General features: G+C 45.2%; 1 protein-coding gene across 1 annotated transcript in view; it reads right to left on the minus strand.

Annotated features, from left to right (window-relative positions):
• Positions 1-12,041, minus strand: part of VPS39 (VPS39 subunit of HOPS complex) — an 89,944-nt gene extending 77,903 nt beyond the window's left edge. Inside the window, exons 1-2 of the mRNA XM_068254924.1 lie at positions 11,791-12,041; positions 2,313-2,378 (exon numbers count right to left, since the gene is read on the minus strand). Coding sequence (XP_068111025.1) covers positions 2,313-2,378; positions 11,791-11,863 — 139 coding nt within the window. The 5' untranslated portion in view covers positions 11,864-12,041. The remainder of the gene's footprint in view (positions 1-2,312; positions 2,379-11,790) is intronic.
• Between the last annotated feature and the right edge of the window lie 9,728 nt (positions 12,042-21,769).

A 21,769-nucleotide genomic window follows, 5' to 3' on the forward strand; every position in this document is an offset into this window, starting at 1 on the left:
CAGAGATATTTCTCCCACCCAGCATGGGTATGCGTAAAAATACACCCCAAAACACATTATACTACTTCTGAGTACGGCAATACCACGTGTGACCCCTTTTTGCAGCCTAGGTGCGCTAAGGGGCCCAACGTCCTATGAGCACCTTTAGGCTTTACAGGGGTGCTTACAATTTAGCACCCCCCAAAATGCCAGGACAGTAAACACACCCCACAAATGACCCCATTTTGGAAAGTAGACACCCCAAGGTATTCAAAGAGAGGCATGGTGAGTCCGTGGCAGATTTTTTTTTTTTGTCACAAGTTAGCAGAAATGGTTTTATTTTTGTTTCAAAGTGTCATTTTCCGCTAACTTGTGACAAAAAATAAAACCTTCTATGAACTCACCATGCCTCTCAGTGAATACTTTGGGATGTCTTCTTTCCAAAATGGGGTCATCTGGAGGGTATTTATACTATCCTGGAATTTTAGCACCTCATGAAACATGACAGGTGGTCAGAAAAGTCAGAGATGCTCCAAAATGGGAAAATTCACTTTTAGAACCATAGTTTGTAAACGCTATAACTTTTACCCAAATGTAACGATTGGTGTCAGCAAAACAGATTTTCTGATTATTGGTGATCTGCAGTATCACCAATAATGCAGATGCTATACCTGATTACATGGTGATCTGCAGAATCACCAATAATGCTAGTATAGCCAGACACAGGACAACCAATGTGGAATAGTGTTTGGTGCAACAGTAATGAGTAATAGGAGATCTCCCGAGGAGCGGGTGATTCAGACAGTACTGCAGCCAGTGGACACCTGAGGAGCAGGGACCACTGACTGTGCTGCAAGGATGATCACCTGAGGAGCAGGTGATTAAGACTATACTGCAGCTAGCGAACACCTGAGGAGCAGGTGTTACAGACAGTGCTGCAGCTGAGCTTCGCCTGAGGAGTAGGTGAAGGCTAGTACAGATCCCTCATCAGTGGCTAGGCCCACTGGTGAGGACAGGAAGGTCAGACAAGCAGAGTAGGCAACGTACGGACAGGTACAGTACAAAGACAGAAGGCTGATTCAGTGTCAAGTTCAGGCAGAGTTTTGCAACAGGAATCAGATGGGCAGAAGTACAGAATCACTAAGCAGGAGAATAGTCAAGGAAGCAGAAGGTCATAACAGATAATACAATGCAATTAGTACTTTAAGCTATCAACAGAATCTGGCTAAGTGTGGATCCCCAGCTCCAGCCGGTTCTAGCACACTTTGGGATCTGACTAGGGTCTGAGAGCTTAACAGGTTAGCATTTGCAACAGCAGACATGGGGCAACTGACAGACTAGTACTATATATACACAGAGATGCCCCGCAGCGCCGCCCCGGTCACCCAGCCAATCCAAAGTACCGTTGGAGTCAGCTGACTTGGCAGATCAGCTGACTCCCCTTCTATCCGCATAAAGGTCCTGTCGCCTGGCGCGCGCACACTTAGCCCTTAATTTATGTGCAATAGAAGGACCAGGCAGAGCAGCAGCATGTAACTGCGCGGCAGAGGCCTCTGCGGCGGTATCTCCGCTATGTATTACACCAAACCAATAAATATACACTTATTGGATTTATTTTTTTTAATCAAATACATGTAGCAGAATACATTTGGACAAAAAGGTCTATAGAAATTTTACTTTATTTGAAAAATGTCAGCACAGAAAGTTAAAAAAAAAAAATCATTTTTTTGACAAAATTCATGTCTTTTTTGATGAATATAATAAAAACTAAAAATCACAGTAGCAATCAAATAGCACCAAAAGAAAGCTGTATTAGTGACAAGAAAAGGAGGGAAAAATTCATTTAGATGGTAGGTTGTATGACCGAGCAATAAACCGTGAAAGCTGCAGTGGTCTGAATGGAAAAAAAGGCTCTGGTCCTTAAGGGGTAGAAAGACTGTGGTCCTCAAGTGGTTAAGATATTCACAAATTAGGAGTTAATCATGTCCAGCTGAACTCAGCGATATTATGGTCAGTTTGATCAGATGATATAGGCTCTGACTTGCTGTGAACATTTCCTGCTTTAGCTTACACAGGAAGCAGAAGTGACAGTAACATGACCAGCAAATTTGAGGCATACACATCTCTTCTAATTAAACTGACCACATGCTTCTCCACAAGTTCTGCAGCCCATGGGCCACTCATGGGTGAAGGGACAGGACAACTAGACAGCATACAAAACCTTTTTGACTAAACAGTTGACATTGTTCTCTGCTGCTCTTTATACATTCTCTAGTGTACTGCATGCTTGGGGACATCGGGTAATTTCTGGACCAATACGCAAAAAAACTCACCTTGCTCTTTCTTGACTCTGTACAATAGCAAGTGACCCTGCTTAGTTCCAACCAGAAGCCATTCCTCTGAGAAAAAATAAAACAAAAACAGAAAACAACCTTTGTTTAGAACACTACAAATAAATCAAAGCATAGTAGGGCATAGTAGGGCAGCACGGTGGCGTAGTGGTTAGCTCTCTCGCCTTGCAGCGCTGGGTCCCTGGTTCGAATCCCAGCCAGGGCACTATCTGCAAAGAGTTTGTATGTTCTCTCCATGTCTGTGTGGGTTTCCTCCGGGCACTCCGGTTTCCTCCCACATTACAAAAACATACTGATAAGTTAATTGGCTCCCCCTAAAATTGGCCCTAGACTACAGTACATACACTACATAATATAGACATATGGCAATGGTAGGGATTAGATTGTGAGCTCCTTTGAGGGACAGTTAGCAACAAGACAATATATATATATATATATATATATATATATATATATATATATATATATATATATATATATATATATATATATATATATATATATATATATATATACACACTGTACAGCGCTGCGTAATATGTCGGCGCTATATAAATGCTAAATAATAATAATAATAATAGTAGCTTGCAACCTGAGCGCGACTGGCCTCTTGCACACTGCACACGATTCCGATTCAGATTCCGCTTTTTAATCAGGTTTTTACATCCGATTCAGATTCCGATTTGCAGTGTGCAGGGAGCAAACTGCAAATCTGAATCTGATGTAAAAACTGATTAAAAAGCGGAATCGGAATCACTTGCAGTGTGCAAGAGGTCTTAACTTGCTTATAGATCTAATCATAAACACTAAACTTCTAAACTTGCAACTCACCTACTCAATACGTGGAACGGATTTCTCTAATGTTTAAGTTGAAGTCCTCAATACTAGTGTAGCAAGAGTCTTAATAGTTTTCAGCACCTGTTTTAGCTGTAGCAAGTGAGGTGCAGATTGGATCAGAAGGCTGCTATTTTCTTTGTTTCTACATACAAATTATTACTTTATGGGGAACATCGGCCTAATTTAAGAAAAAAGAATTCAGGGGAAAAAAAATAAAAATCTTGCTGCCAGTAGCAACTAACTAGAATCCAACTTTTTTTTTTTTTTAATTACTATTGGAGGTTTGAAAGTAAACAGAGAAATCTTAGGCCTGGTTCACATTGGCGTTCGCCGTCAGGATTTTCCGGACCGGATCCGGACCGTATACTGTACAAACGGAGCGGATCTTCGGCGATCCAATGTAACTCTATGGATCCGTACACACTCGTCCGTTCCTCACTGACCGGATCCGGACTCTGGGCCACGGTCCGGATTTTTCCAACCTGCGCTATTTTTGCCGTACGTTTCATCCGGCCGCCGCACCCGGACCGGATCCTGACTAAACCATTTGCACAGCAGAAACCAATGAGAAACTGAAATGACACAACACACTGGCTATAACATCCGGCCTATCTACCCCACTTCCGTAGTGTTTTCTATGGTGATAGTGGCCATTTTGGATGGTGACACATGGGCCCACCATTGGAGGATGGGGGAGGCGTGTTTAGAGAGGTCTGGGTGTTGTGCGTTTAGCTAGGTATACAGGGGTGAGGTGTTGTGGGGGTGAGGGTGGGGTGTTTAGGGATGGTGGGGGTGGTGTGTTTAGGTCTGGATACTGACAGGAGTATGGACATCCGGGTATAGCTGTAGAACTTCTCTGGGTGTTGTCTAATGTCCTGGTAGAGGGTCTGGAACTCTCCCTTCCTTTGCCTTCTCATGAGTAGAGGGTGCACCCACAATCTCCTGCGAGGAGCACGCTTCCTTCCCACATAGTAGTAGGTAAAAATTAAAAAGGAGACAATTTCCAGGTAAAAAATGAGTAAAAATACACTGGATCCATGGTCCAAACTGCAGTCTCTCTATTCAAGGATGGTCTCCACACGTCAGGCTGTCTCCAACAATGACTCTATGGCTTCTGCAGACCTCCCAGACCCCAGTAATTTATATAGTCTTTTTCTCTTTAAAAAACGGATCCGGATAGCAACCGGATCCGTAACGGATGAAAATCCGGATGCAAACGGACCGGATCCGGATTGCAACCTGATGCATCTGGACGGAACGGATCCAGACATCTGGTCCGTTTTGGTAAAAAATGCAAAATGTGAATGGGGCCTTACTGATTAATAAATAAAAAACAAAAACAAACCACTAAATGTCTACTTTAGTATACCATTCGTACTACAGGCCCAACATAAGGCGAGTACCTTATATAGCAATGCTTGGGTACTACTGCTATAGTCTTCCTCATTAGCTATACTAAAATCCATTTGAGCCATCAATGTAACTGACTGCATTCAACAAAGCACTGCTTCTATTGCTGTAACGGATGAATTGTACTTAGTCTAAAAATGATAGACTTTACATATATAAAACTCGCTGATCCCTTCTGTCAGCAGATACTGTACAGATGTTTTCCCTTTGTATAGAAGTAGTGCATTGTTCAACATTAGCAATGATATTGCAGAGATAACGACAAGGAACTTGGACTTAAAAGCCCTATACCAATTGCCCTTGACCAGTTTAACTGGCTTTCTTCTTTTGTTTTCTTTGCCAGAATCCTCTGACCTATCCAAATTCTCTTTGTCCTGTGCCTAACAATAACCATTAGCCCTTCCCAGTTTCTTAAAACAAGAACCCGAGGTAAGAAATATATGGAGGTTGCCATATTAATTTTCCTTTAACTACTCTGCAACCTCCTAACGCCTATTGGCGACAGCAGAGTGGCTCCCCCAGGACCACCTAGGTCCAGATCCTGGAGGGGGGGATTAGCAGGGAACATGCGTGCGCATACACGATTGTTACCCGTAGGGGACACTGGGAGCCGCCGGGATCAGCCTGCCATCGGAGCTGGCAGGCTGTTAAACTGGATCAAAAAGACAAAAAAAAAAAAAAAAAAAACAAACACATATGTACAGCACTGCAATCTAGCGCAGCACTGTACAAAGATCAGTCTTGTCACTTAAGGGCCCGTTTCCACCAGTGCCACGCACGGCTGCACTTCCTGGTCTGCGGGAACGCTGACAAATCCCATAAGCCGTGCCATGCACGGCTATGGGATTTGCAGCCTCCCGCACGGAAACTGATAGCAATGTCGACCGAATCGCTAGAGTAAGCGATTTGGCAGGCGGCGCCATTGTTCCCTATGGCAGTTTCCCCGCACGGTTTGCCTGCGGGGAAACTCTGCGAATTTAGCCCGGTTTTCCGCGCTAGTGGAAACGGGCCCTAACTGTCTCTTCGATAGGCTCACAATCTAATCTGTATCATAGATACACAAACCAAAAAAAAAAAACCTAGAGATTGCAGGCGCTATCAGAGACCATCAAAAGAAAGCCCTGTTAGGGAAAAGAAAATAATGAGGCAGGATTCATTTGGCTGCTAAGGTGTATGGCTGAGCAATAAACTTATACATCTACAGAGTGCTGAATTGTAAAAAAAAATAAAAAAAAATAATAAAAAAAAAAAATCGCCTGGTCACTGGGGGGTGTTAGCCTGTGGTACTGTACTGGTTAAAACATTTAAAACATACCAGTTGCCTGGCTGTCCTGTTGATCTTTTGCTAGTTGTGTCTGAATCACACCTGAAACAAGCATGCAACTAATCTTGTTAAAGTGTCAGAAACATTTGATCTGCATGCTTGTTCAGGGTCTATGGCTAAAAGTATTAGAAGCAATGGATCAGCAGGACAGCTAGGCAATGTGCATTGTTTAAAGGGAACCAGAGAGGAAGGATAGGGAAAAATAGCAAAAGGTTTTATACATACCTGGGGCTTCCTCCGGCCCCATAAGCACGAATCGCTCCCACGCCGCAATCCTCTGCTTCCTGTATCTCCCGTACCGGGCCCAGTCACTTCCGGTGGACGCGGCCAATTGTCCGCATCACAGGGGCTCCCTCCATACCCTTACGCATGCGGCTGCGCAGTATGCAGCCGCATGCGTAGGTAGGAGGGACCCGGTACTGGCGGATCCAGGCAGCAGAGGACGGCGGCGTGGGAGCGATCCAGGCTTATGGGGCTGGAGGAAGCCCCGGTATGTATAAAACCTTTCCCCCAACGTCTCTGGTTCCCTTTAAAAGGAAATAAATATGCCAGCTATGGAATCCATAGGTATCTCACCTCGGGTTCCCTTTATTAAACACCATTTCCCCTTACAACCTAATTTGAAAAGGTTCCTAAAGAGGAGTATTTCAGAAATGTAAACACTATATATTATGGACTACTCACTTGTAAAAAGGAAGAAATTATATAAAAAAAAAATATATCATTTATTTATCACCAAATATAAAACGCAGTAACATTCATTAAAAAAACCAGAGCCCTGACTCCGAGGGACAGAAAATTTGACCAATGAAGCATATGTCTGATCAGTCACATCAATTAATCAAAAAACGTTTAAGCTGGAGCTCTCAGCAGAAAAACCTATGTAATGGTGACCACAGCACAGTTCAAAATTCCCAATGAGGTTGTGCACAAAAGGTAGGTATTCCTAACAGGCAATCCAATATGATAGATGAAAAGATCACTTTCCTTGCATAGCAGAAAAAATGATTATAGGTACATATGGAGTTCCACCTGTATGATAAAGTTTCCAGATAAGCAGTGTAATCACCAAATCATACGCCCTTCATTGTATCTTCAGCCAAAGTTCATAAGTGAAGTTCACAAGGCATCCATCAAACATACTGTTTACGTGACTCCAACAGCAAAAATAATTTCAGTGGGAGTATGGTCAGAGAAATCACTGTGCTATAATATAGCAGATAGATAGATAGATATACAGTGTACAGTCCGCCAGGGATTGTTCCCTTATGCAGGCCTCCGATCCATAATAGGTCACGTGATGGAAATCAAAGTAAAGAGCAAAGTGATAAGGGCCCTGTGGTGAATTGTTTTACTGCGTAGTTTATTGCACTCACCTGAGATTAAAGTATTTTTATGCAGTAAAGGGAAGTCCATCCATATTCAATGCATTATGTATAAGGTGCATAGGAATACTCATCCGTCCTGTGGAACTTCCTGGAGTTTCTTGTGGTCAAAGTGTCCCCTGGGTGGAGCAGGGCTGCTAGTGGGCAATGAGCCCTGGATTGCCGATCGGTTTCCCTGGCAAAGTCGACAGCATCATCAGGGCAGGCTCATCATGTGTACTGTATATTATGGAGCAAGTTTAAAACACCTTTCAGATGTTTACACACCTCGTACTGCGTTACCAATATATAAAGCAGCTTCTCACAGTTCACTGCCTTTCTATTGTCTTTAAAGGTACCACTAACATTCCTGTTGCATGACATCTATTCTAGTCATATCCTGAATAAATTATTGTCGCTTGCAAGAATTGGGACTTGATCCCTCAAGCAACAGTTTGGATCCACATGCTATACAGGCGCTAGACAGTAACTAGCCTCGGGCTAGTGACATGTCCTGTTGCAATGGAACAGAAATCCACCAAGTTTGCACACACAGTTCGTGGTAAGCAATATTTTTTCACATTATGTCCATTCGATAACCAACAACCATTTTGGGGCCACAGAGGGTCCCCTTTCTCAAGTTATACAACATAATGGTATACTGTGGCCCCAAAATGGTCACTGGTTATTGAATAGACATCTGGCATATCATATGACTAAATATCACTTCTCTTCAATTGAGTGTGTGGACCTACTGGATTTCTTAAGCTTACACTTTGGTCCAGCATCTTGGAAACAAGTATGGTTTTCGACTTACTGCATTCTGTTGCTATGGAGCGGTGTATCAGATGTTGGTGAGTCTTTGAGTGGGGAGGTAGGAGTAAGGAGAACAATGCACTCGCCCTGTGTTCAGATAAGAGAACCCGGCGTTACGGATCTGTCAGTGATGCATCGGGGCTGCCATGCACACACTAGATTCTTGACAGAAATGACAGTCCGCCTCACCAGAGAACCCTCTAGTGTGTATACAAAACTTAACTCATATAGCTGAGTCAGCCAGGTGACTAGCTAATAATTTTTGAAAGAAATATGCATAAATTAAGCTATTCCTATGCAATGGCCAGTTTAAGAAGACACCATGGAGTACTCTTCTCAGAAATCTGATACAAACTTTGCCTCTGATTACTGTAGTGTAATATTTCTTAGGGCCCTTTCCCAGACAAAGCAAAAGGCGCGTTTACCACACCTTTCAGCCTTCAAACTGATGAGAGCAACCACCTTCCAGTTACTTTGTAGTGCAACTGAATTGGAGCATTTATAAACACACGTGTGTTAGCGGTTGACATGCTATGCAGATACTTATTGGCAGTTGCATGTGCCTACCACTCACTGAGATGTACGTGCATGGGACAGGAGCTACTCTACTGCCCGTGCTGGATCCCTGCAATGCAAGAGTCCAACAGATAAAAAGGAGTGGTTGACATGCGGTGAATGTGCTGTTAACAGCTGTCCAGTGAGTGGGGGCCTTTTAGACAACAGAGTGCTTTCCCTGTTTGTCAAAAGACAGCTCATTAATATGCTGAAGCAGTGGTGGTCCTGGTAAGGCCTAGCCACTTGATCTAACTATGCTGTAGATAGTGCTGACCCTTTCAACGCTTGTTCATACACGCTGCGGAAGTGAATGAACAGTGACATTTCATAGTTGCTCTAGTCTGCATATCTTTGGTGTCCTGTGCCTGCTCTCACTGTAGCCTCTCTTGTGACTTGAAAAGCTCTTGCTAATGCAATACTGTGTGTGACATCCCACTTGAGGTATGCAATTTTTTAAAAATCCCCATGGCATTATATCAACAAGAGCTTTTCATATTGCTTATTTTCATAAGGGCTTAGCACAACGCTGCCAGTGGGTTCCAGGCCTTAAAAATGCCTGAAAAGCTTTTGGTGTCCACTGACCTAATAGAGAACAGTATTGTGTAAATAATTCTCCTACAATACCAATTTCCACTGGCTTATAAATGGACCAGACAGGATAGCTGCAGACCAACTATCAACTGCTACATTAACCAGCAGCTAGAGCAATTCATTAGCTGTACAGAATTTTCTTCAGGCCTCAGGAGTCAGTGTAGATTTGCACATAACAATAGTCTGCTTGTCACCGCAGTGCATGCTGGGAGTATGCACTATGTGCATGCTGGGAGTATGCAGTATGTGCCAGCTGAAGCCGGTGTGGCATGAGTGGAGGAGATGGTGACCATTGTGCAGACCACAGGGCACAGGAGCAGCCCCCTGTAGGTAATTGCTCTTGCCCCAGCGGCACGCTATTACAAGCCTTACAAGGAGGTTAATGTTTACTTTTTTAATAAAAAAAATGCCGCTCATTTCGCTTTAAGGGTACGTTTCCACGTTTTCCGACATCTGTCTCCAAGACGGACACTGGCACTTGCGTTGACTCATGTCTGCATCCAACTCCCTTCAGCCCTACCAATGTGGGCTATGGGGATTTGGATGATTGGTTCGGAAAAAAAAAAAAAAAAAGACAAAAAAAACCCCTCCAAACAAAACAGCAGGATTTTTTTCCGCCCATACGCAAGTTGTAAGCAGCCTATTAATTTCAGTAGGACACCTTGCAATGTTAGAGAGTATAGCCTCAGGACTCCTTGCTGAATAGGTTCTGGCTTACTGAATAGGAAGAGCCGAGATTTAAACCGTGGTCTCCTATGTTTGTGGCAGTGCTGAAGCGAGTTAGATAGCATTTGATTAATACATACTTACATAGTGCTAAAACGCCGCTATCCCGCAGAAAAACGAGGGGTCTTTACCCCCCAAATCTCCTCTTCTAGGTCCGGGGAGCGCTTTATGCTTGAGGCAGAGCTAATGGCTGTAGCTCTGCCTCTCAGCGCGTCAATCACAGCTGAACGCCGCCTCTCCCTGCCCCTCTCACTCTTCCTTCACAAAGAGGGGTGGGGGAGAGGCGGAGATCCGCCAGCAGATTGACGCACATGGAGGCAGAACTGCAGCTCATAGTTCTGCCTCCATGAGCAGCAATATCCACGACCAAGAAAAGTTGTGGATTTTGCAGGGGCGATTTGGGGGGTAAAAACCCCTCGTTTTGCCACGGGATAGCTGCGTTTTAGCACTATGCAAGGTGCTTTACATTAATCAAATGCTATCTCACTGGCTTCTGAGGCTCTTTAACTAGTACACTATTCAAATCACAATTTACATTATTGTCAAACTGTCTGCGTCATCACTACTTTTGACAGCTCCCCTAAAGTAGGGGCCAAAGCATGTTCACATAGTTGGTAAGGACAAGGACAGGTTGCTCGAATTCTCATCAATTCCATTCTGTCAGTCAGCACCACAGACAGCCACACCAATAAACACATCCAATTTTTACTGGGCAATTTTACCACTCATGTAGTATTAGGGCCAACAGATTTTTAATAATATAAACAGATTGTGTAGGTAAGCACTCAGTCCATAAAAACAGTAAAAATTGGATGTGTGCATGCACCCAAAGGGCTCTTTTGCACAGGAGGCTTGAAACAAGTACAATTGTGTATAGCTGTTGTTTCAGTTGGTAAGGGCTATTGCCCAATTCTTGTTGCTCACGGCTGCAAGAAATGTCATAATTTTTTGTAAAAATAAATAAATAAATCTGGAAATCCAATAAACTTTGCCTAAAAAAAATAATAAAAAAAAAAACCTTATGGGACCACTTTATTATTTTACATGCCTGGTTAAAGCTCACCTCCCAACTTTTATTTAAGGACAACAAAAAGGACACCTTTTAGCATGAACATATATTGACGTAAGAACTATGGGCCTTGGTCTAGTTTAGGGGACAACCCTGTAGGAAACGTCTAGGGAACAGTTATCACCAATCACAGTATCCTCTACAACGCAAAGCGTTGTGAATGGCCAAATAGTGTGGGTGTATTTTACTACAAACTATCTGAAAACCTAGCAGTTCAAGAGGGTGCTGTCCACCCAATCACGTTAGTTTTCTAACTAATCACAAGGTTTCCTGTTGGGTCATCTAAACTAGACTAGCGCCAAACTATAAGCAAAAAGGGATTTTCATTTTTCAAGCCACCCGGTCATTTATTCCATCACTAATCTTCCTTTACATTAACATGTGCAAGCATAAGCAATTCAGCAGAGACTGCAAATAGCAATTGGCACAATGTAACCACTTTTTAATTAGCAAAAAACTGCATTTATACTTTTCTGCATTTTAGGTCATAAAGGGGGACATGAGGAAAGTGGGGCAGGGTGTGTACCTACAAATGTGAGACTGTTGTGTGTGCTATATAGTAAATATGTCACACCAGTGTCACCACATCAGAGTTATCACTGACTGGAAGTGGCTTATCAATAGTCTAGTTGATGATGTAAACGCTGTCTGAGTCCAGGAATCAGCTGCCATGCTAGTTTAGGTGGAAAGCACCCTGTAGATATATGACAGCACATAAGGGTGGCACATGCTGGACCATATACCGGCTCCCCAGCCCCCTGCACTTACCCCAGGCTGCTACACATTCGATCTGCAGCGGCAGCTTCTCCAGGATCAGAACCTGCTCAAAAGCGTCATGCATATCTGCTGCGGCCTATCAGCCCTGCCAGAGCGCGGCCTCCCTGTACGGCCAGCCCGAGGAGCAGGCTGGAGAGAGAGCAGGGAGATCTCTGCTATTCTCGTTCACCGGCTCCGGAGGCCTCCAGCTCCGTTCAGAATAAACAGCTGCTGATTCTTCCTGATTGCGGACTCCTCCCTCCCAGCGCTGCTGTCACGCCTCTATGGGCAGCCTCCTCTGTCTGCACTGAGCTGCTTCCATCAGAGGAGGGAGCAATGCAAACATGTACACAGAACCAGATACGCGAATTCCATTACATACACCATCCTTACTCATGTACTGAAGTATTGTCCTCATGCTTCCAGACAGGGGTTATCAAACTCAATCACATACAGATACATCAAACACAATCAGGCCCCTTGGATTGCAGAACTGCTCGTTCGTTTGTGGAGCAATTCAGCTGCCAGCTACTGCCACACCATTCAGTTCCAATTAGTGAGGCCCAGTGCACACTGAGCGGTTTTAGCAGCGATCCGCCAACCGCATCCGCCTGTGAAAACGCTTGGCTAATGTATTTCAATGTGATAGTGCACACCAGCGGTTTGAGGTTTTTAGCAAACTGCAAACGTGCCTCCTGCGGTGTCTGCAGAAGCGTTTCTGCGTCAATGTAAAATATAGGAAAACCGCAAACCGCTCTGGAAAACGCTAGATCAGAGCGGGTTTCCAGGCGTTTTTGTTACAGAAGCTGTTCAGTAACAGCTTTTAGGGCCCGTTCTCAACTGAGCGGGAAATGCACGATTCCCGCTCACGGCAAACTGCTAGCGGTTCAGCAAGAACCGCTACATATTGTAGCGAGTGGCAGTTTAGCAATAACCGCAACCGCGCTGCATGCAGCGGTTTGCCGGCGACGAGCGTTCCGCGATTAGCAATCGTGATTAGTGTGCACAGCACGCTAATCGCGATCGCTCCAAAACCGCCGCAGTGTCCAGTGATTTTTCCACGCTAATCGCGGGAAAATCACTCCCGCAAAACGCCGGCGGTAATCGCTGGCATTCTGCGGTTCTAAGTGTGAACGGGCCCTTACTGTAACAATATTTGTAATCTGCTACACAAAAACACTCCCAAAAACGCAAGGCATGTTTAGAAAACGTCTCTAAGGGCCCTTTTCCACTAGCAATCGCTAGCGTTCTTGCTAAACGCTAGCGATTGCGTTTAAGCAAAAGTCCAACATTTCCAGGCGATTTCCCGACGTTTGCGATCATGATTTTGCTACGCTATGCACTGCATAGCAAAATCGCGGCAAAAATCATTCCGCAGCGCAATCGCGGTAGTGGAAATGACCCACCGCGATTCCTATGTTAAAAAGCAAACCGTAGCGATTTGAAAATCACTAGCGGTTTGCGATTTTGCGATTCAGCAATTGCAAACGCTCTAGTGGAAAAGGGCCCTAAACATGCTTAGAATCCCTCTGAAATCTGCTCCAAAAACCGCTAGCGTTTTGAGGATCTACTAGCGGTTTTGGAATGCACTGGGCCTGAAATGGCAGTGTTCAGTAACAGCATGTGTCACGTTTGACAAGCTGCAAAAAAAAAAAAAAAAAGTCATGTGATGTCTGAGCATGTAAACCACCATGGTTAAATGCAACTTCTTTTTTTTGCCTGTACTCAAAGGTAACATCCGAGGATCATAAAAAAAAAAAAAAAATAATGAAAAAAAAAAAAGATCTACTTACTTACTACCTGGCAACTGTCCTGTGCCTTCGCCACAACTCCGCTTCTAGTTGGTGGCCCGGGGTCCCCTCTGCTACAGATGCCAACCTTGCCAGGTCGATATCTACTGTGCCTACGTGAGCGCAGCTGGTGATCGCACTCACGTGGTCTGGAGCATCCTGCGCAGGCGCAGTAAGAGAAAACCTTGTACTGCGCCTGTGCAAGGACGTTCCCAGCGAGAGGAACACAAACGAGGATGTGCGCGGCCAGGGCCGGACACAAGCGCAGTGGACGGCGACTTGCGGTCAGGAAATGGAGCTGCGGTGGGGGACCAGACAATCGTTCAGAGATGGCACGGGCACAGGGAAGCTGCAGGGGACTGGCAGAAGCCCCAGGTAAGTGAAAGTCTTTTTTTTTTAAATCATATTTCAGTTCCGCTTTAAAAAAAAAATGCTTATTTGCAGCTTTAAAGGATACCAGAGGCGAAAAATCTTCAGAGAAACGGGGAAAACCGGCATGTATAGTGAGCTATCCTGAGGGCCACCACTCCCCCGTTCTCCTGTATCCCCTCCTTTCGCACGCTGAGGGATGCATGCAAGCTAGTGCATGTGCAATGGAGTCCAACTGAGGAAGAGGCCGCCGGGGGGCTTTAGATGAGAACGGAGGGGGACACAGGAGAACGGGAAGAGTGATGGCCATCAGGACAGCTCACTATACTTGTCAGCTCCCCCAGTTTCTCAGAAGATTTTCGGCTCTGGTATGAGTGGTATTGTCACCATAAAAATCAAATTTCAACAGCAACTGGTCTGAGTGTATTAAGTGATAAAGATGCTAATCCTGCATTCAAAACTTGCAAAACTTTTTCTGCTGTTATGGTTTGTAGTTATCACATACTTTAGGAGCACTGGCCCTAGTGCCAAACAGTGCCAAAGAGTTGAATGCTGGGAGTTCTTTTTATCAATAATATATTCCTCCTCTTCCATTTATTTCCCTGCCTAGCTGCTTATCAGAAACATACTCTGATTACTTGTGTTTACAAGCACGGCCGGCCTTTGACCTGAGCGACCGGAGCGGTCGCTCAGGGCGCCTGCTTTCAGGGGGGCGAACGCTTCCCTCCCTAAGATAAAAGTATCTTCCCCGCCGGCCGCCGCACAGCTTCCCTCTTTCCCTATGCGCCCGCTCTGAGCACCTCTTATTTCCCTTCCTTCCTTCCCTCCCTCCTAGAGAACGGTGCAGGCAGTGGCTCTGACTCACCGTCTATCTCGCAAACAAACAGCAGCTTTGCTCAGCTGAGCTCCCGGGACATTCTTCTGCATTGTGGCTTTAAGGGTGCTCGCTTGATGAGGTCATCAAGCAAAGCCCTTATGTCCCGGGAGCTGACCAGAGCTGCTGTTTGCGAGATGGATGGTAAGTGACACTGCCTGCACCATTCTCTATGAGGGAGGGAGGGAAGGAAGGAAGGGAGGAAGGGAAATGACAGGTGCTCAGAGCGGGGCGCATTAATCAAAGGGAAGGAGGGAAGCTGTGTGCCGGGGAAAGATACTTTTATTGGAGGGAGGGAAGCTGAGTGCCAGGGGGCTTCTTATTTGTGTGTGTGTGTGGTGTGTGTGTAAGTGTGTGTGTGTGTGGTGTGTGTGTAAGTGTGTGTGTGTGTGGTGTGTGTGTGTGTGTTTGTGTTCTGCGTATGTGCGATCTGCTTGTATGTGATCTGCGCATGTGTGTGTGCTGCTTGTATGTGATCTGCGCGTGTGTGTGTGCTGCTTGTATGTGATCTGCCCGTGTGTGTGTGCTGCTTGTATGTGATCTGCCCGTGTGTGTGTGCTGCTTGTATGTGATCTGCGCGTGTGTGTGTGCTGCTTGTATGTGATCTGCCCGTGTGTGTGTGCTGCTTGTATGTGATCTGCGTGTGTGTGTGTGTGTGTGCTGCTTGTATGCGATCTGCGTGTGTGTGTGTGTGCTGCTTGTATGTGATCTGCGTGTGTGTGTGCTGCTTGTATGTGATCTGCGTGTGTGTGTGTGTGTGCTGCTTGTATGTGATCTGTGTGTGTGTGCGATCTGCTTGTATGTGATCTGCATGTATGAGTGTGTATATGTCTATGTGTGAGATCCGCATGTGTGTGTGCGCGAGATCTGCTTGTATGTGATCAGCATGTGTGAGTGTGTATATATATATATATATATATATATATATATATATATATATATGTATATGTGTGTGAGTGTGTATATGTGTGTGTGTGATCTGCATGTGTGTGTACGAGATCTGTGTGTGTGTGTGTGTGTGTGTGTGTGTGTGTGTGTGTGTGTGTGTGTGTGTGTGTGTGTGTGTGTGTGTGTGCGCGCGTGCGCGCGAGAGCGAGATCTGCGTGTGTGTGTGATCTGCTTGTATGAGATCTGCATTTGTGAGTGTGTGTATGTGTGTGTGCGAGATCTGCATGTGTCTGTGTGATCTGCATGTGTGCAATCTGTGTCTGCGTGCGTGAAGAGGATGAATGGGGGGGGGGGGGGGGGGGGCACCAAAATCTGGTTCGCTCAGGGCGCTGTGAAACCTAAGGCCGGCCCTGTTTACAAGCAAGGCTGAGGTGACTCAGTGATTGGATGTGTAAATAAAAAAAAAAAAAAAAAAAAAGAGTGCAGTTGTTAAAGTGATCCTTAAAGGGAAGGTCCAAGCAAAAAAAAAAAATGAGTTTCACTTACCTGGGGCTTCTACCAGCCCCATGCAGCCATCCTGTGCCCTCGTAGTCACTCACTGCTGCTCCAGTCCCCCGCTGGGAGCTTTCTGACCTCGGAGGTCAGGGCCGAATTGCATACATTTTTACACATTCCCGCTAGTGCAGGAACATTAACGCATACATTTTTACGTGTTAGTGGTGCAACGCGTAAATTTTTGTTCCTGCACTAGCTGGAATGCGTAAAAATGTATGCAATGTGGCCCTGACCTCCGAGGTCAGAAAGCTGCCAGCGGGGGACTGGAGCAGCAGTGAGTGACTACGAGGGCACAGGATGGCTACATGGGGCTGGTAGAAGCCCCAGGTAAGTAAAACTCATTTTTTTTTTTTGCTTGAACCTTCCCTTTAAGTCTATTAAAAAAATGAGATTTACTCATCTGAGCTTCCCTCAGCCCCCTGCAGCTGATCGGTGCCCTCGCAGCCCCGCTCCGATGCTCCAGGACACGCCGGCGAACACTTCTGGGTTCGCCATCACCGGCCGACAGGCATGGGAACGCGAGTGATTCTTCGCGTTCCCAGCCATAATATCGCCCCCTATGCTGCTATTGCGGCCAAGAGGCAATCGCGTTCCCATGCCTGTCGGCTGGTGACGGCGAACCCGGAAGTGTTTGCCGCGTGTCCTGGAGCATCGGAGCGGGGCTGCGAGGGTACCGATCAGCTGCAGGGGTCTGAGGGAAGCCCCAGGTGAGTAAATCTCATTTTTTTAATAGACATAAGGCTCACTTTAAGGGGCCCATACACCTAACGATTTTCCCATCTGATATACAGCCGATTCGATCACAGTGATCGAATCGGCTGTGAAATCGCCACGCACACCGCTGACAGAACGATCGATTTCCTTCCGAAATCGATAGTTCCCGTCGATCCGTCCATGCGGAAGATTTTTCTCGATCGCTGGCGGGTCGGGAGTGCGCCGATAGCGGCGTTCGAATGCCTGACAACCGACACAATACAGCGGGCCGGCGCGAGTCCCCTGGTCCCCGCTGTCTTCTTTCCGCGCTGGGTTCCGGACCGGCTGCAGCTACACAGAACTTCCTGTCCCGGCAGGAAGTTTAAACAGTAGAGCGCCCTCTACTGTTTAAACTTCCCCTGGACAGGAAGTTCAGTAGCTGCAGGAACGGTCTGGAGCCCGGAGCGGAGAAGAAGACAGCGGGGACCAGGGGACTCGCGCCGGCCGGAACAGGTAATGTATGCAGGGGGGGGGGGCGACAGCAGCGGCAGCTCCACAGATTGTGATCGATTTCAGGCTGAAATCGATTCACAATCTGTTTGCACTGCAGTAAAGGTGGCCATACGATCCCTCTCTGATCAGATTCGATCAGAAAGGGATCTATCTGTTGGTCGAATCTGATGGCAAATCGACCAGTGTATGGCCACCTTTAGTATACACCTCAGTGGGAGTGTCTGAAGACTCTGGGAGGAGGGCAGCTAATGAATACACAATGAGCAAGAGAAGGGAGGGGGGGAAACAAGAGTCAGGGAGGATTTGATGTCAGCATTAGCTTGGCAAGATGCTCACTGCCTAGAATAGGATTTTCTGCTTTTCCTTTATAAAATTCACAGGAATCATTACGTGGATAGCACAATACATGTGTTATGCAAGTAGAAGTAGTATTTATCTACTTATATATGTTTTTTATTTCTAGGTTAGCATGGGTGTCACTTGTTCTTTAAGAGGTATGGGTATGGACTACAAAGGCAAAGATGCTGTACTTTTAAATGCGTGGCACCAACGTGCGCAACTGCCTATCACCTACCCCTATACAGCCAATAACTTGATCATTGATCACATGGTCAGGAGCCAATGAACGCGGCTCCTGACTGGCGGATCTCAGAGCTCTGCCGTCATAAGAAACGGCAGAGTAGGAGGCCTGAGGTTCCCGGCGTGCGGCATGGATGGCGGTTGAGGCGGGTATGTGCGGTGATTTGTCAGTATCAGGTGGTTTCTTGTACCAGTGGTCTCTGGTCCTTAAAGAGACTCTAAAGTCTCGCAAAAATGAGGTTTTTCTTTTAAAAACCTCATTAACATTATAGTCTCACCTAAAACACCGCATTCCCGCGGCTGCAAACCCCCTCGATCACCCCAAACTCACGGGGGTACGGGCAGGCAACTTCCGCATAGAGGCAGCGTGGCTCTGCCTTTATGCGCGTCAATCAACGCCGGATCGCTGCCTCTCCCCCGCCCCTCTCAGTCTACCTTCACTTAGAGGGGCAGGGGAGAGGCGGAGATACGCGCTGATTGACGCGCATAGGGGCGGCAGCAAAATCCACGACCAAGAAAGTCGTGGATTTTGCCTGCCCTATACCCCCGTGAGTTTGGGGTGATCGAGGGGGTTTCCAGCTGCGGGAATGCGGCATTTTAGGTGAGACTATAATGTTAATGGGGTTTTTAAAAGAAAAACCTAATTTTTGCGAGACTTCAGAGTCTCTTTAAGGGGGCAGAGACTGCTGGTACTTAAGTGGTTAAGAAAGGAAAAGGTAGGTTGTTCTACGTTATTTAAAAACATGCATGTATTACTTCTTTTAATTACTTTGGCTTACTTCCACAAAAAGCAATATTTTGCTTACCCCCAATCTCCCATGTAATCACTCACCACAGTCAAAAAGGTAGAAAAATGTAAAACACTGCTGTGGCGAACATTACTGAAAGTCGTGCGCAATCGCCAACGATTTTCGTATGGTCCTGCCAGTCCTGTGTAGAATAACACAAATATCTTTCCTTTGCTCTCTTCCACTGACAGCACAGCCCCTCATCCCCACATCCTGTGTCAGGTCAGGAAAGAATTTCACACGTGGCTAACCCCCCTGGGCAGAGCCATTTGGCTACACAGCTCATGTCCCAGAAACTAGCTCAAACTGGCTGAGATAAAAGTTCCCTCCAAGCTCATAGACTCAAACAAAGAGAACTTTAATTTATTAATAATTCAAAATAGGTTTGGCACAGCAAGACAAAAATGGCATTTCCTGATACCTAGAAATCAGTTCTATCATTCACCTGAATTGCAATTTTCTGGCTATCAGGAATCAGTAGAGAAACCACTTTATCCGGCCTGCGTAGAGCGAATGCAATAGAATAAGCATGTATAGCCTCGTTTAATACAGGGTCGCAGGCCGCTTATGAATATAGTGTCGGATTTTCGATGCGCCAATCTGGGGCGGAGTCACACAGATTATTAATAATTGGTACATTTCTTGCTGAGTCTGGGGGTGGCAACCTGGCTGCCAGGAGATAACCCTGCCTTAAACACACCTACTTTCCAGGTAGTGACAGCCCTAAAACTCAGGTCCTATAAAAGTGGGGCGGGACCAAACCTGCCCAGTTCTCCAAATTCCATCGACCAGGCAAGTCCAGGCAGGCGTTTAAGGAGAGCCGATGCCTGCTGTGTTCAAGGACTATTAACATTAATGCCTACTTTTAAACTGGACTCTTTTTCTTCATTATTCAAATGGACTGCTCAGCTAACTAAGTAGGAATTTTCTGATTTTATTCCTTTTTATTTTTAAGCTCTGTGTGTATATGTTAATTGGTGTATATAACTGTATGTAATGCAATTTTGTTATTAAACGGTTTAAAAATCGTTTAGCGGTTATGACCTGTTGCTGAACATACACAATCGTACCTATTCTCCTGAAATCGCTACCCTGTGTTTAGGTGTGTCTTTATAACCCGTATGCGAGAACCTGGCCCAGATAACAGTGGTGTGAAAAACTATTTGCCCCCTTCCTGATTTCTTATTCTTTTGCATGTTTGTCACACTTAAATGTTTCTGCTCATCAAAAACCGTTAACTATTAGTCAAAGAGAACATAATTGAACACAAAAAGCAGTTTTAAATGATGGTTTTTATTATTTAGTGAGAAAAAAACTCAAAACCTACATGGCCCTGTGTGAAAAAGTGATTGCCCCCTTTGTTAAAAAATAACTTAACTGTGGTTTATCACACCTGAGTTCAATTTCTGTAGCCAGCCCCAGGCCTAATTACTGCCACACCTGTTTCAATCAAGAAATCACTTAAATAGGAGATATCTGACACAGAGAAGTAGACCAAAAGCACCTCAAATCTAGACATCATGCCAAGATCCAAAGAAATTCAGGAACAAATGAGAACAAAAGTACTGTAATTGAGAGCTATCAGTCTGGTAAAGGTTATAAAGCCATTTCTATACCTTTGGGACTCCAGCGAACCACAGTGAGAGCCATTATCCACAAATGGCAAAAACATGGAACAGTGAAGAACCTTCCCAGGAGTGGGCAGCCGACCAAAATTACCCCAAGAGCGCGGAGAAAACTCATCCGAGAGGCCGCAAAAGACCCCAGGACAACATCTAAAGAGCTGCAGGCCTCACTTGTCTCAATTAAGGTCAGTGTTCACGACTCCACCATAAGAAAGAGACTGGGCAAAAACGGCTTGCATGGCAGATATCCAAGGCGCAAACCACATTTAAGCAAAAAGAACATTAAGACTCGTCTCAATTTTGCTAAAAAACATCTCAATGATTGCCAAGACTTTTTTGAAAATACCTTGTGGACCGACGAGACAAAAGTTGAACTTTTTGGAAGGTGCGTGTCCCATTACATCTGGCGTAGAAGTAACACAGCATTTCAGCAAAAGAACATCATACCAACAGTAAAATATGGTGGTGGTATTGTGATGGTCTGGGGTTGTTTTGCTGCTTCTGGACCTGGAAGGCTTGCTGTGATAGATGGAACCATGAATTCTACTGTCTACCAAAAAATCCTGAAGGAGAATGTCCAGCCATCTGTTCGTCAACTCAAGCTAAAGCGATCTTGGGTGCTGCAGCAGGACAATGACCCAAAACACACCAGCAAATCCACCTCTGAATGGCTGAAGAAAAACAAAATGAAAACTTTGGAGTGGCCTAGTCAAAGTCCTGACCTGAATCCTATTGAGATGCTGTGGCATGACCTTAAAAAGGCGGTTCATGCTAGAAAACCCTCAAATAAAGCTGAATTACAACAATTCTGCAAAGATGAGTGGGCCAAAATTCCTCCAGAGCGCTGTAAAAGACTTGTTGCAAGTTATCGCAAACGCTTGATTGCAGTTATTGCTGCTAAGGGTGGCCCAACCAGTTATTAGGTTCAAAGGGCAATTTCTTTTTCACACAGGGCCATGTAGGTTTTGAGTTTTTTTTCTCACTAAATAATAAAAACCATCATTTAAAACTGCATTTTGTTATCTTTGACTAATAGTTAACGGTTTTTGATGAGCAGAAACATTTAAAGAGACACTGAAGCTAAAAAAAAAAATATGATATAGTGAATTGGTTGGGTACTATGAATAATTACTGGAAGATTAGCAGCAAAGAAAATATTCTCATACTTTTATTTTCAGGTATATAGTTTTTTCTAACATTGCATCATTCTATAATATGTGCAGATTACACAACACTCAGCATTCAAAATGAGTCTTTCAGAGCAGTCTGTGAAGTAATGACCTCTCCTCTAGTAGAGGAAAAGTAAATAGTTCAGGA

This window comes from Hyperolius riggenbachi, chromosome 9 (assembly GCF_040937935.1).
Source record: "Hyperolius riggenbachi isolate aHypRig1 chromosome 9, aHypRig1.pri, whole genome shotgun sequence".
NCBI lineage: Eukaryota > Metazoa > Chordata > Amphibia > Anura > Hyperoliidae > Hyperolius > Hyperolius riggenbachi.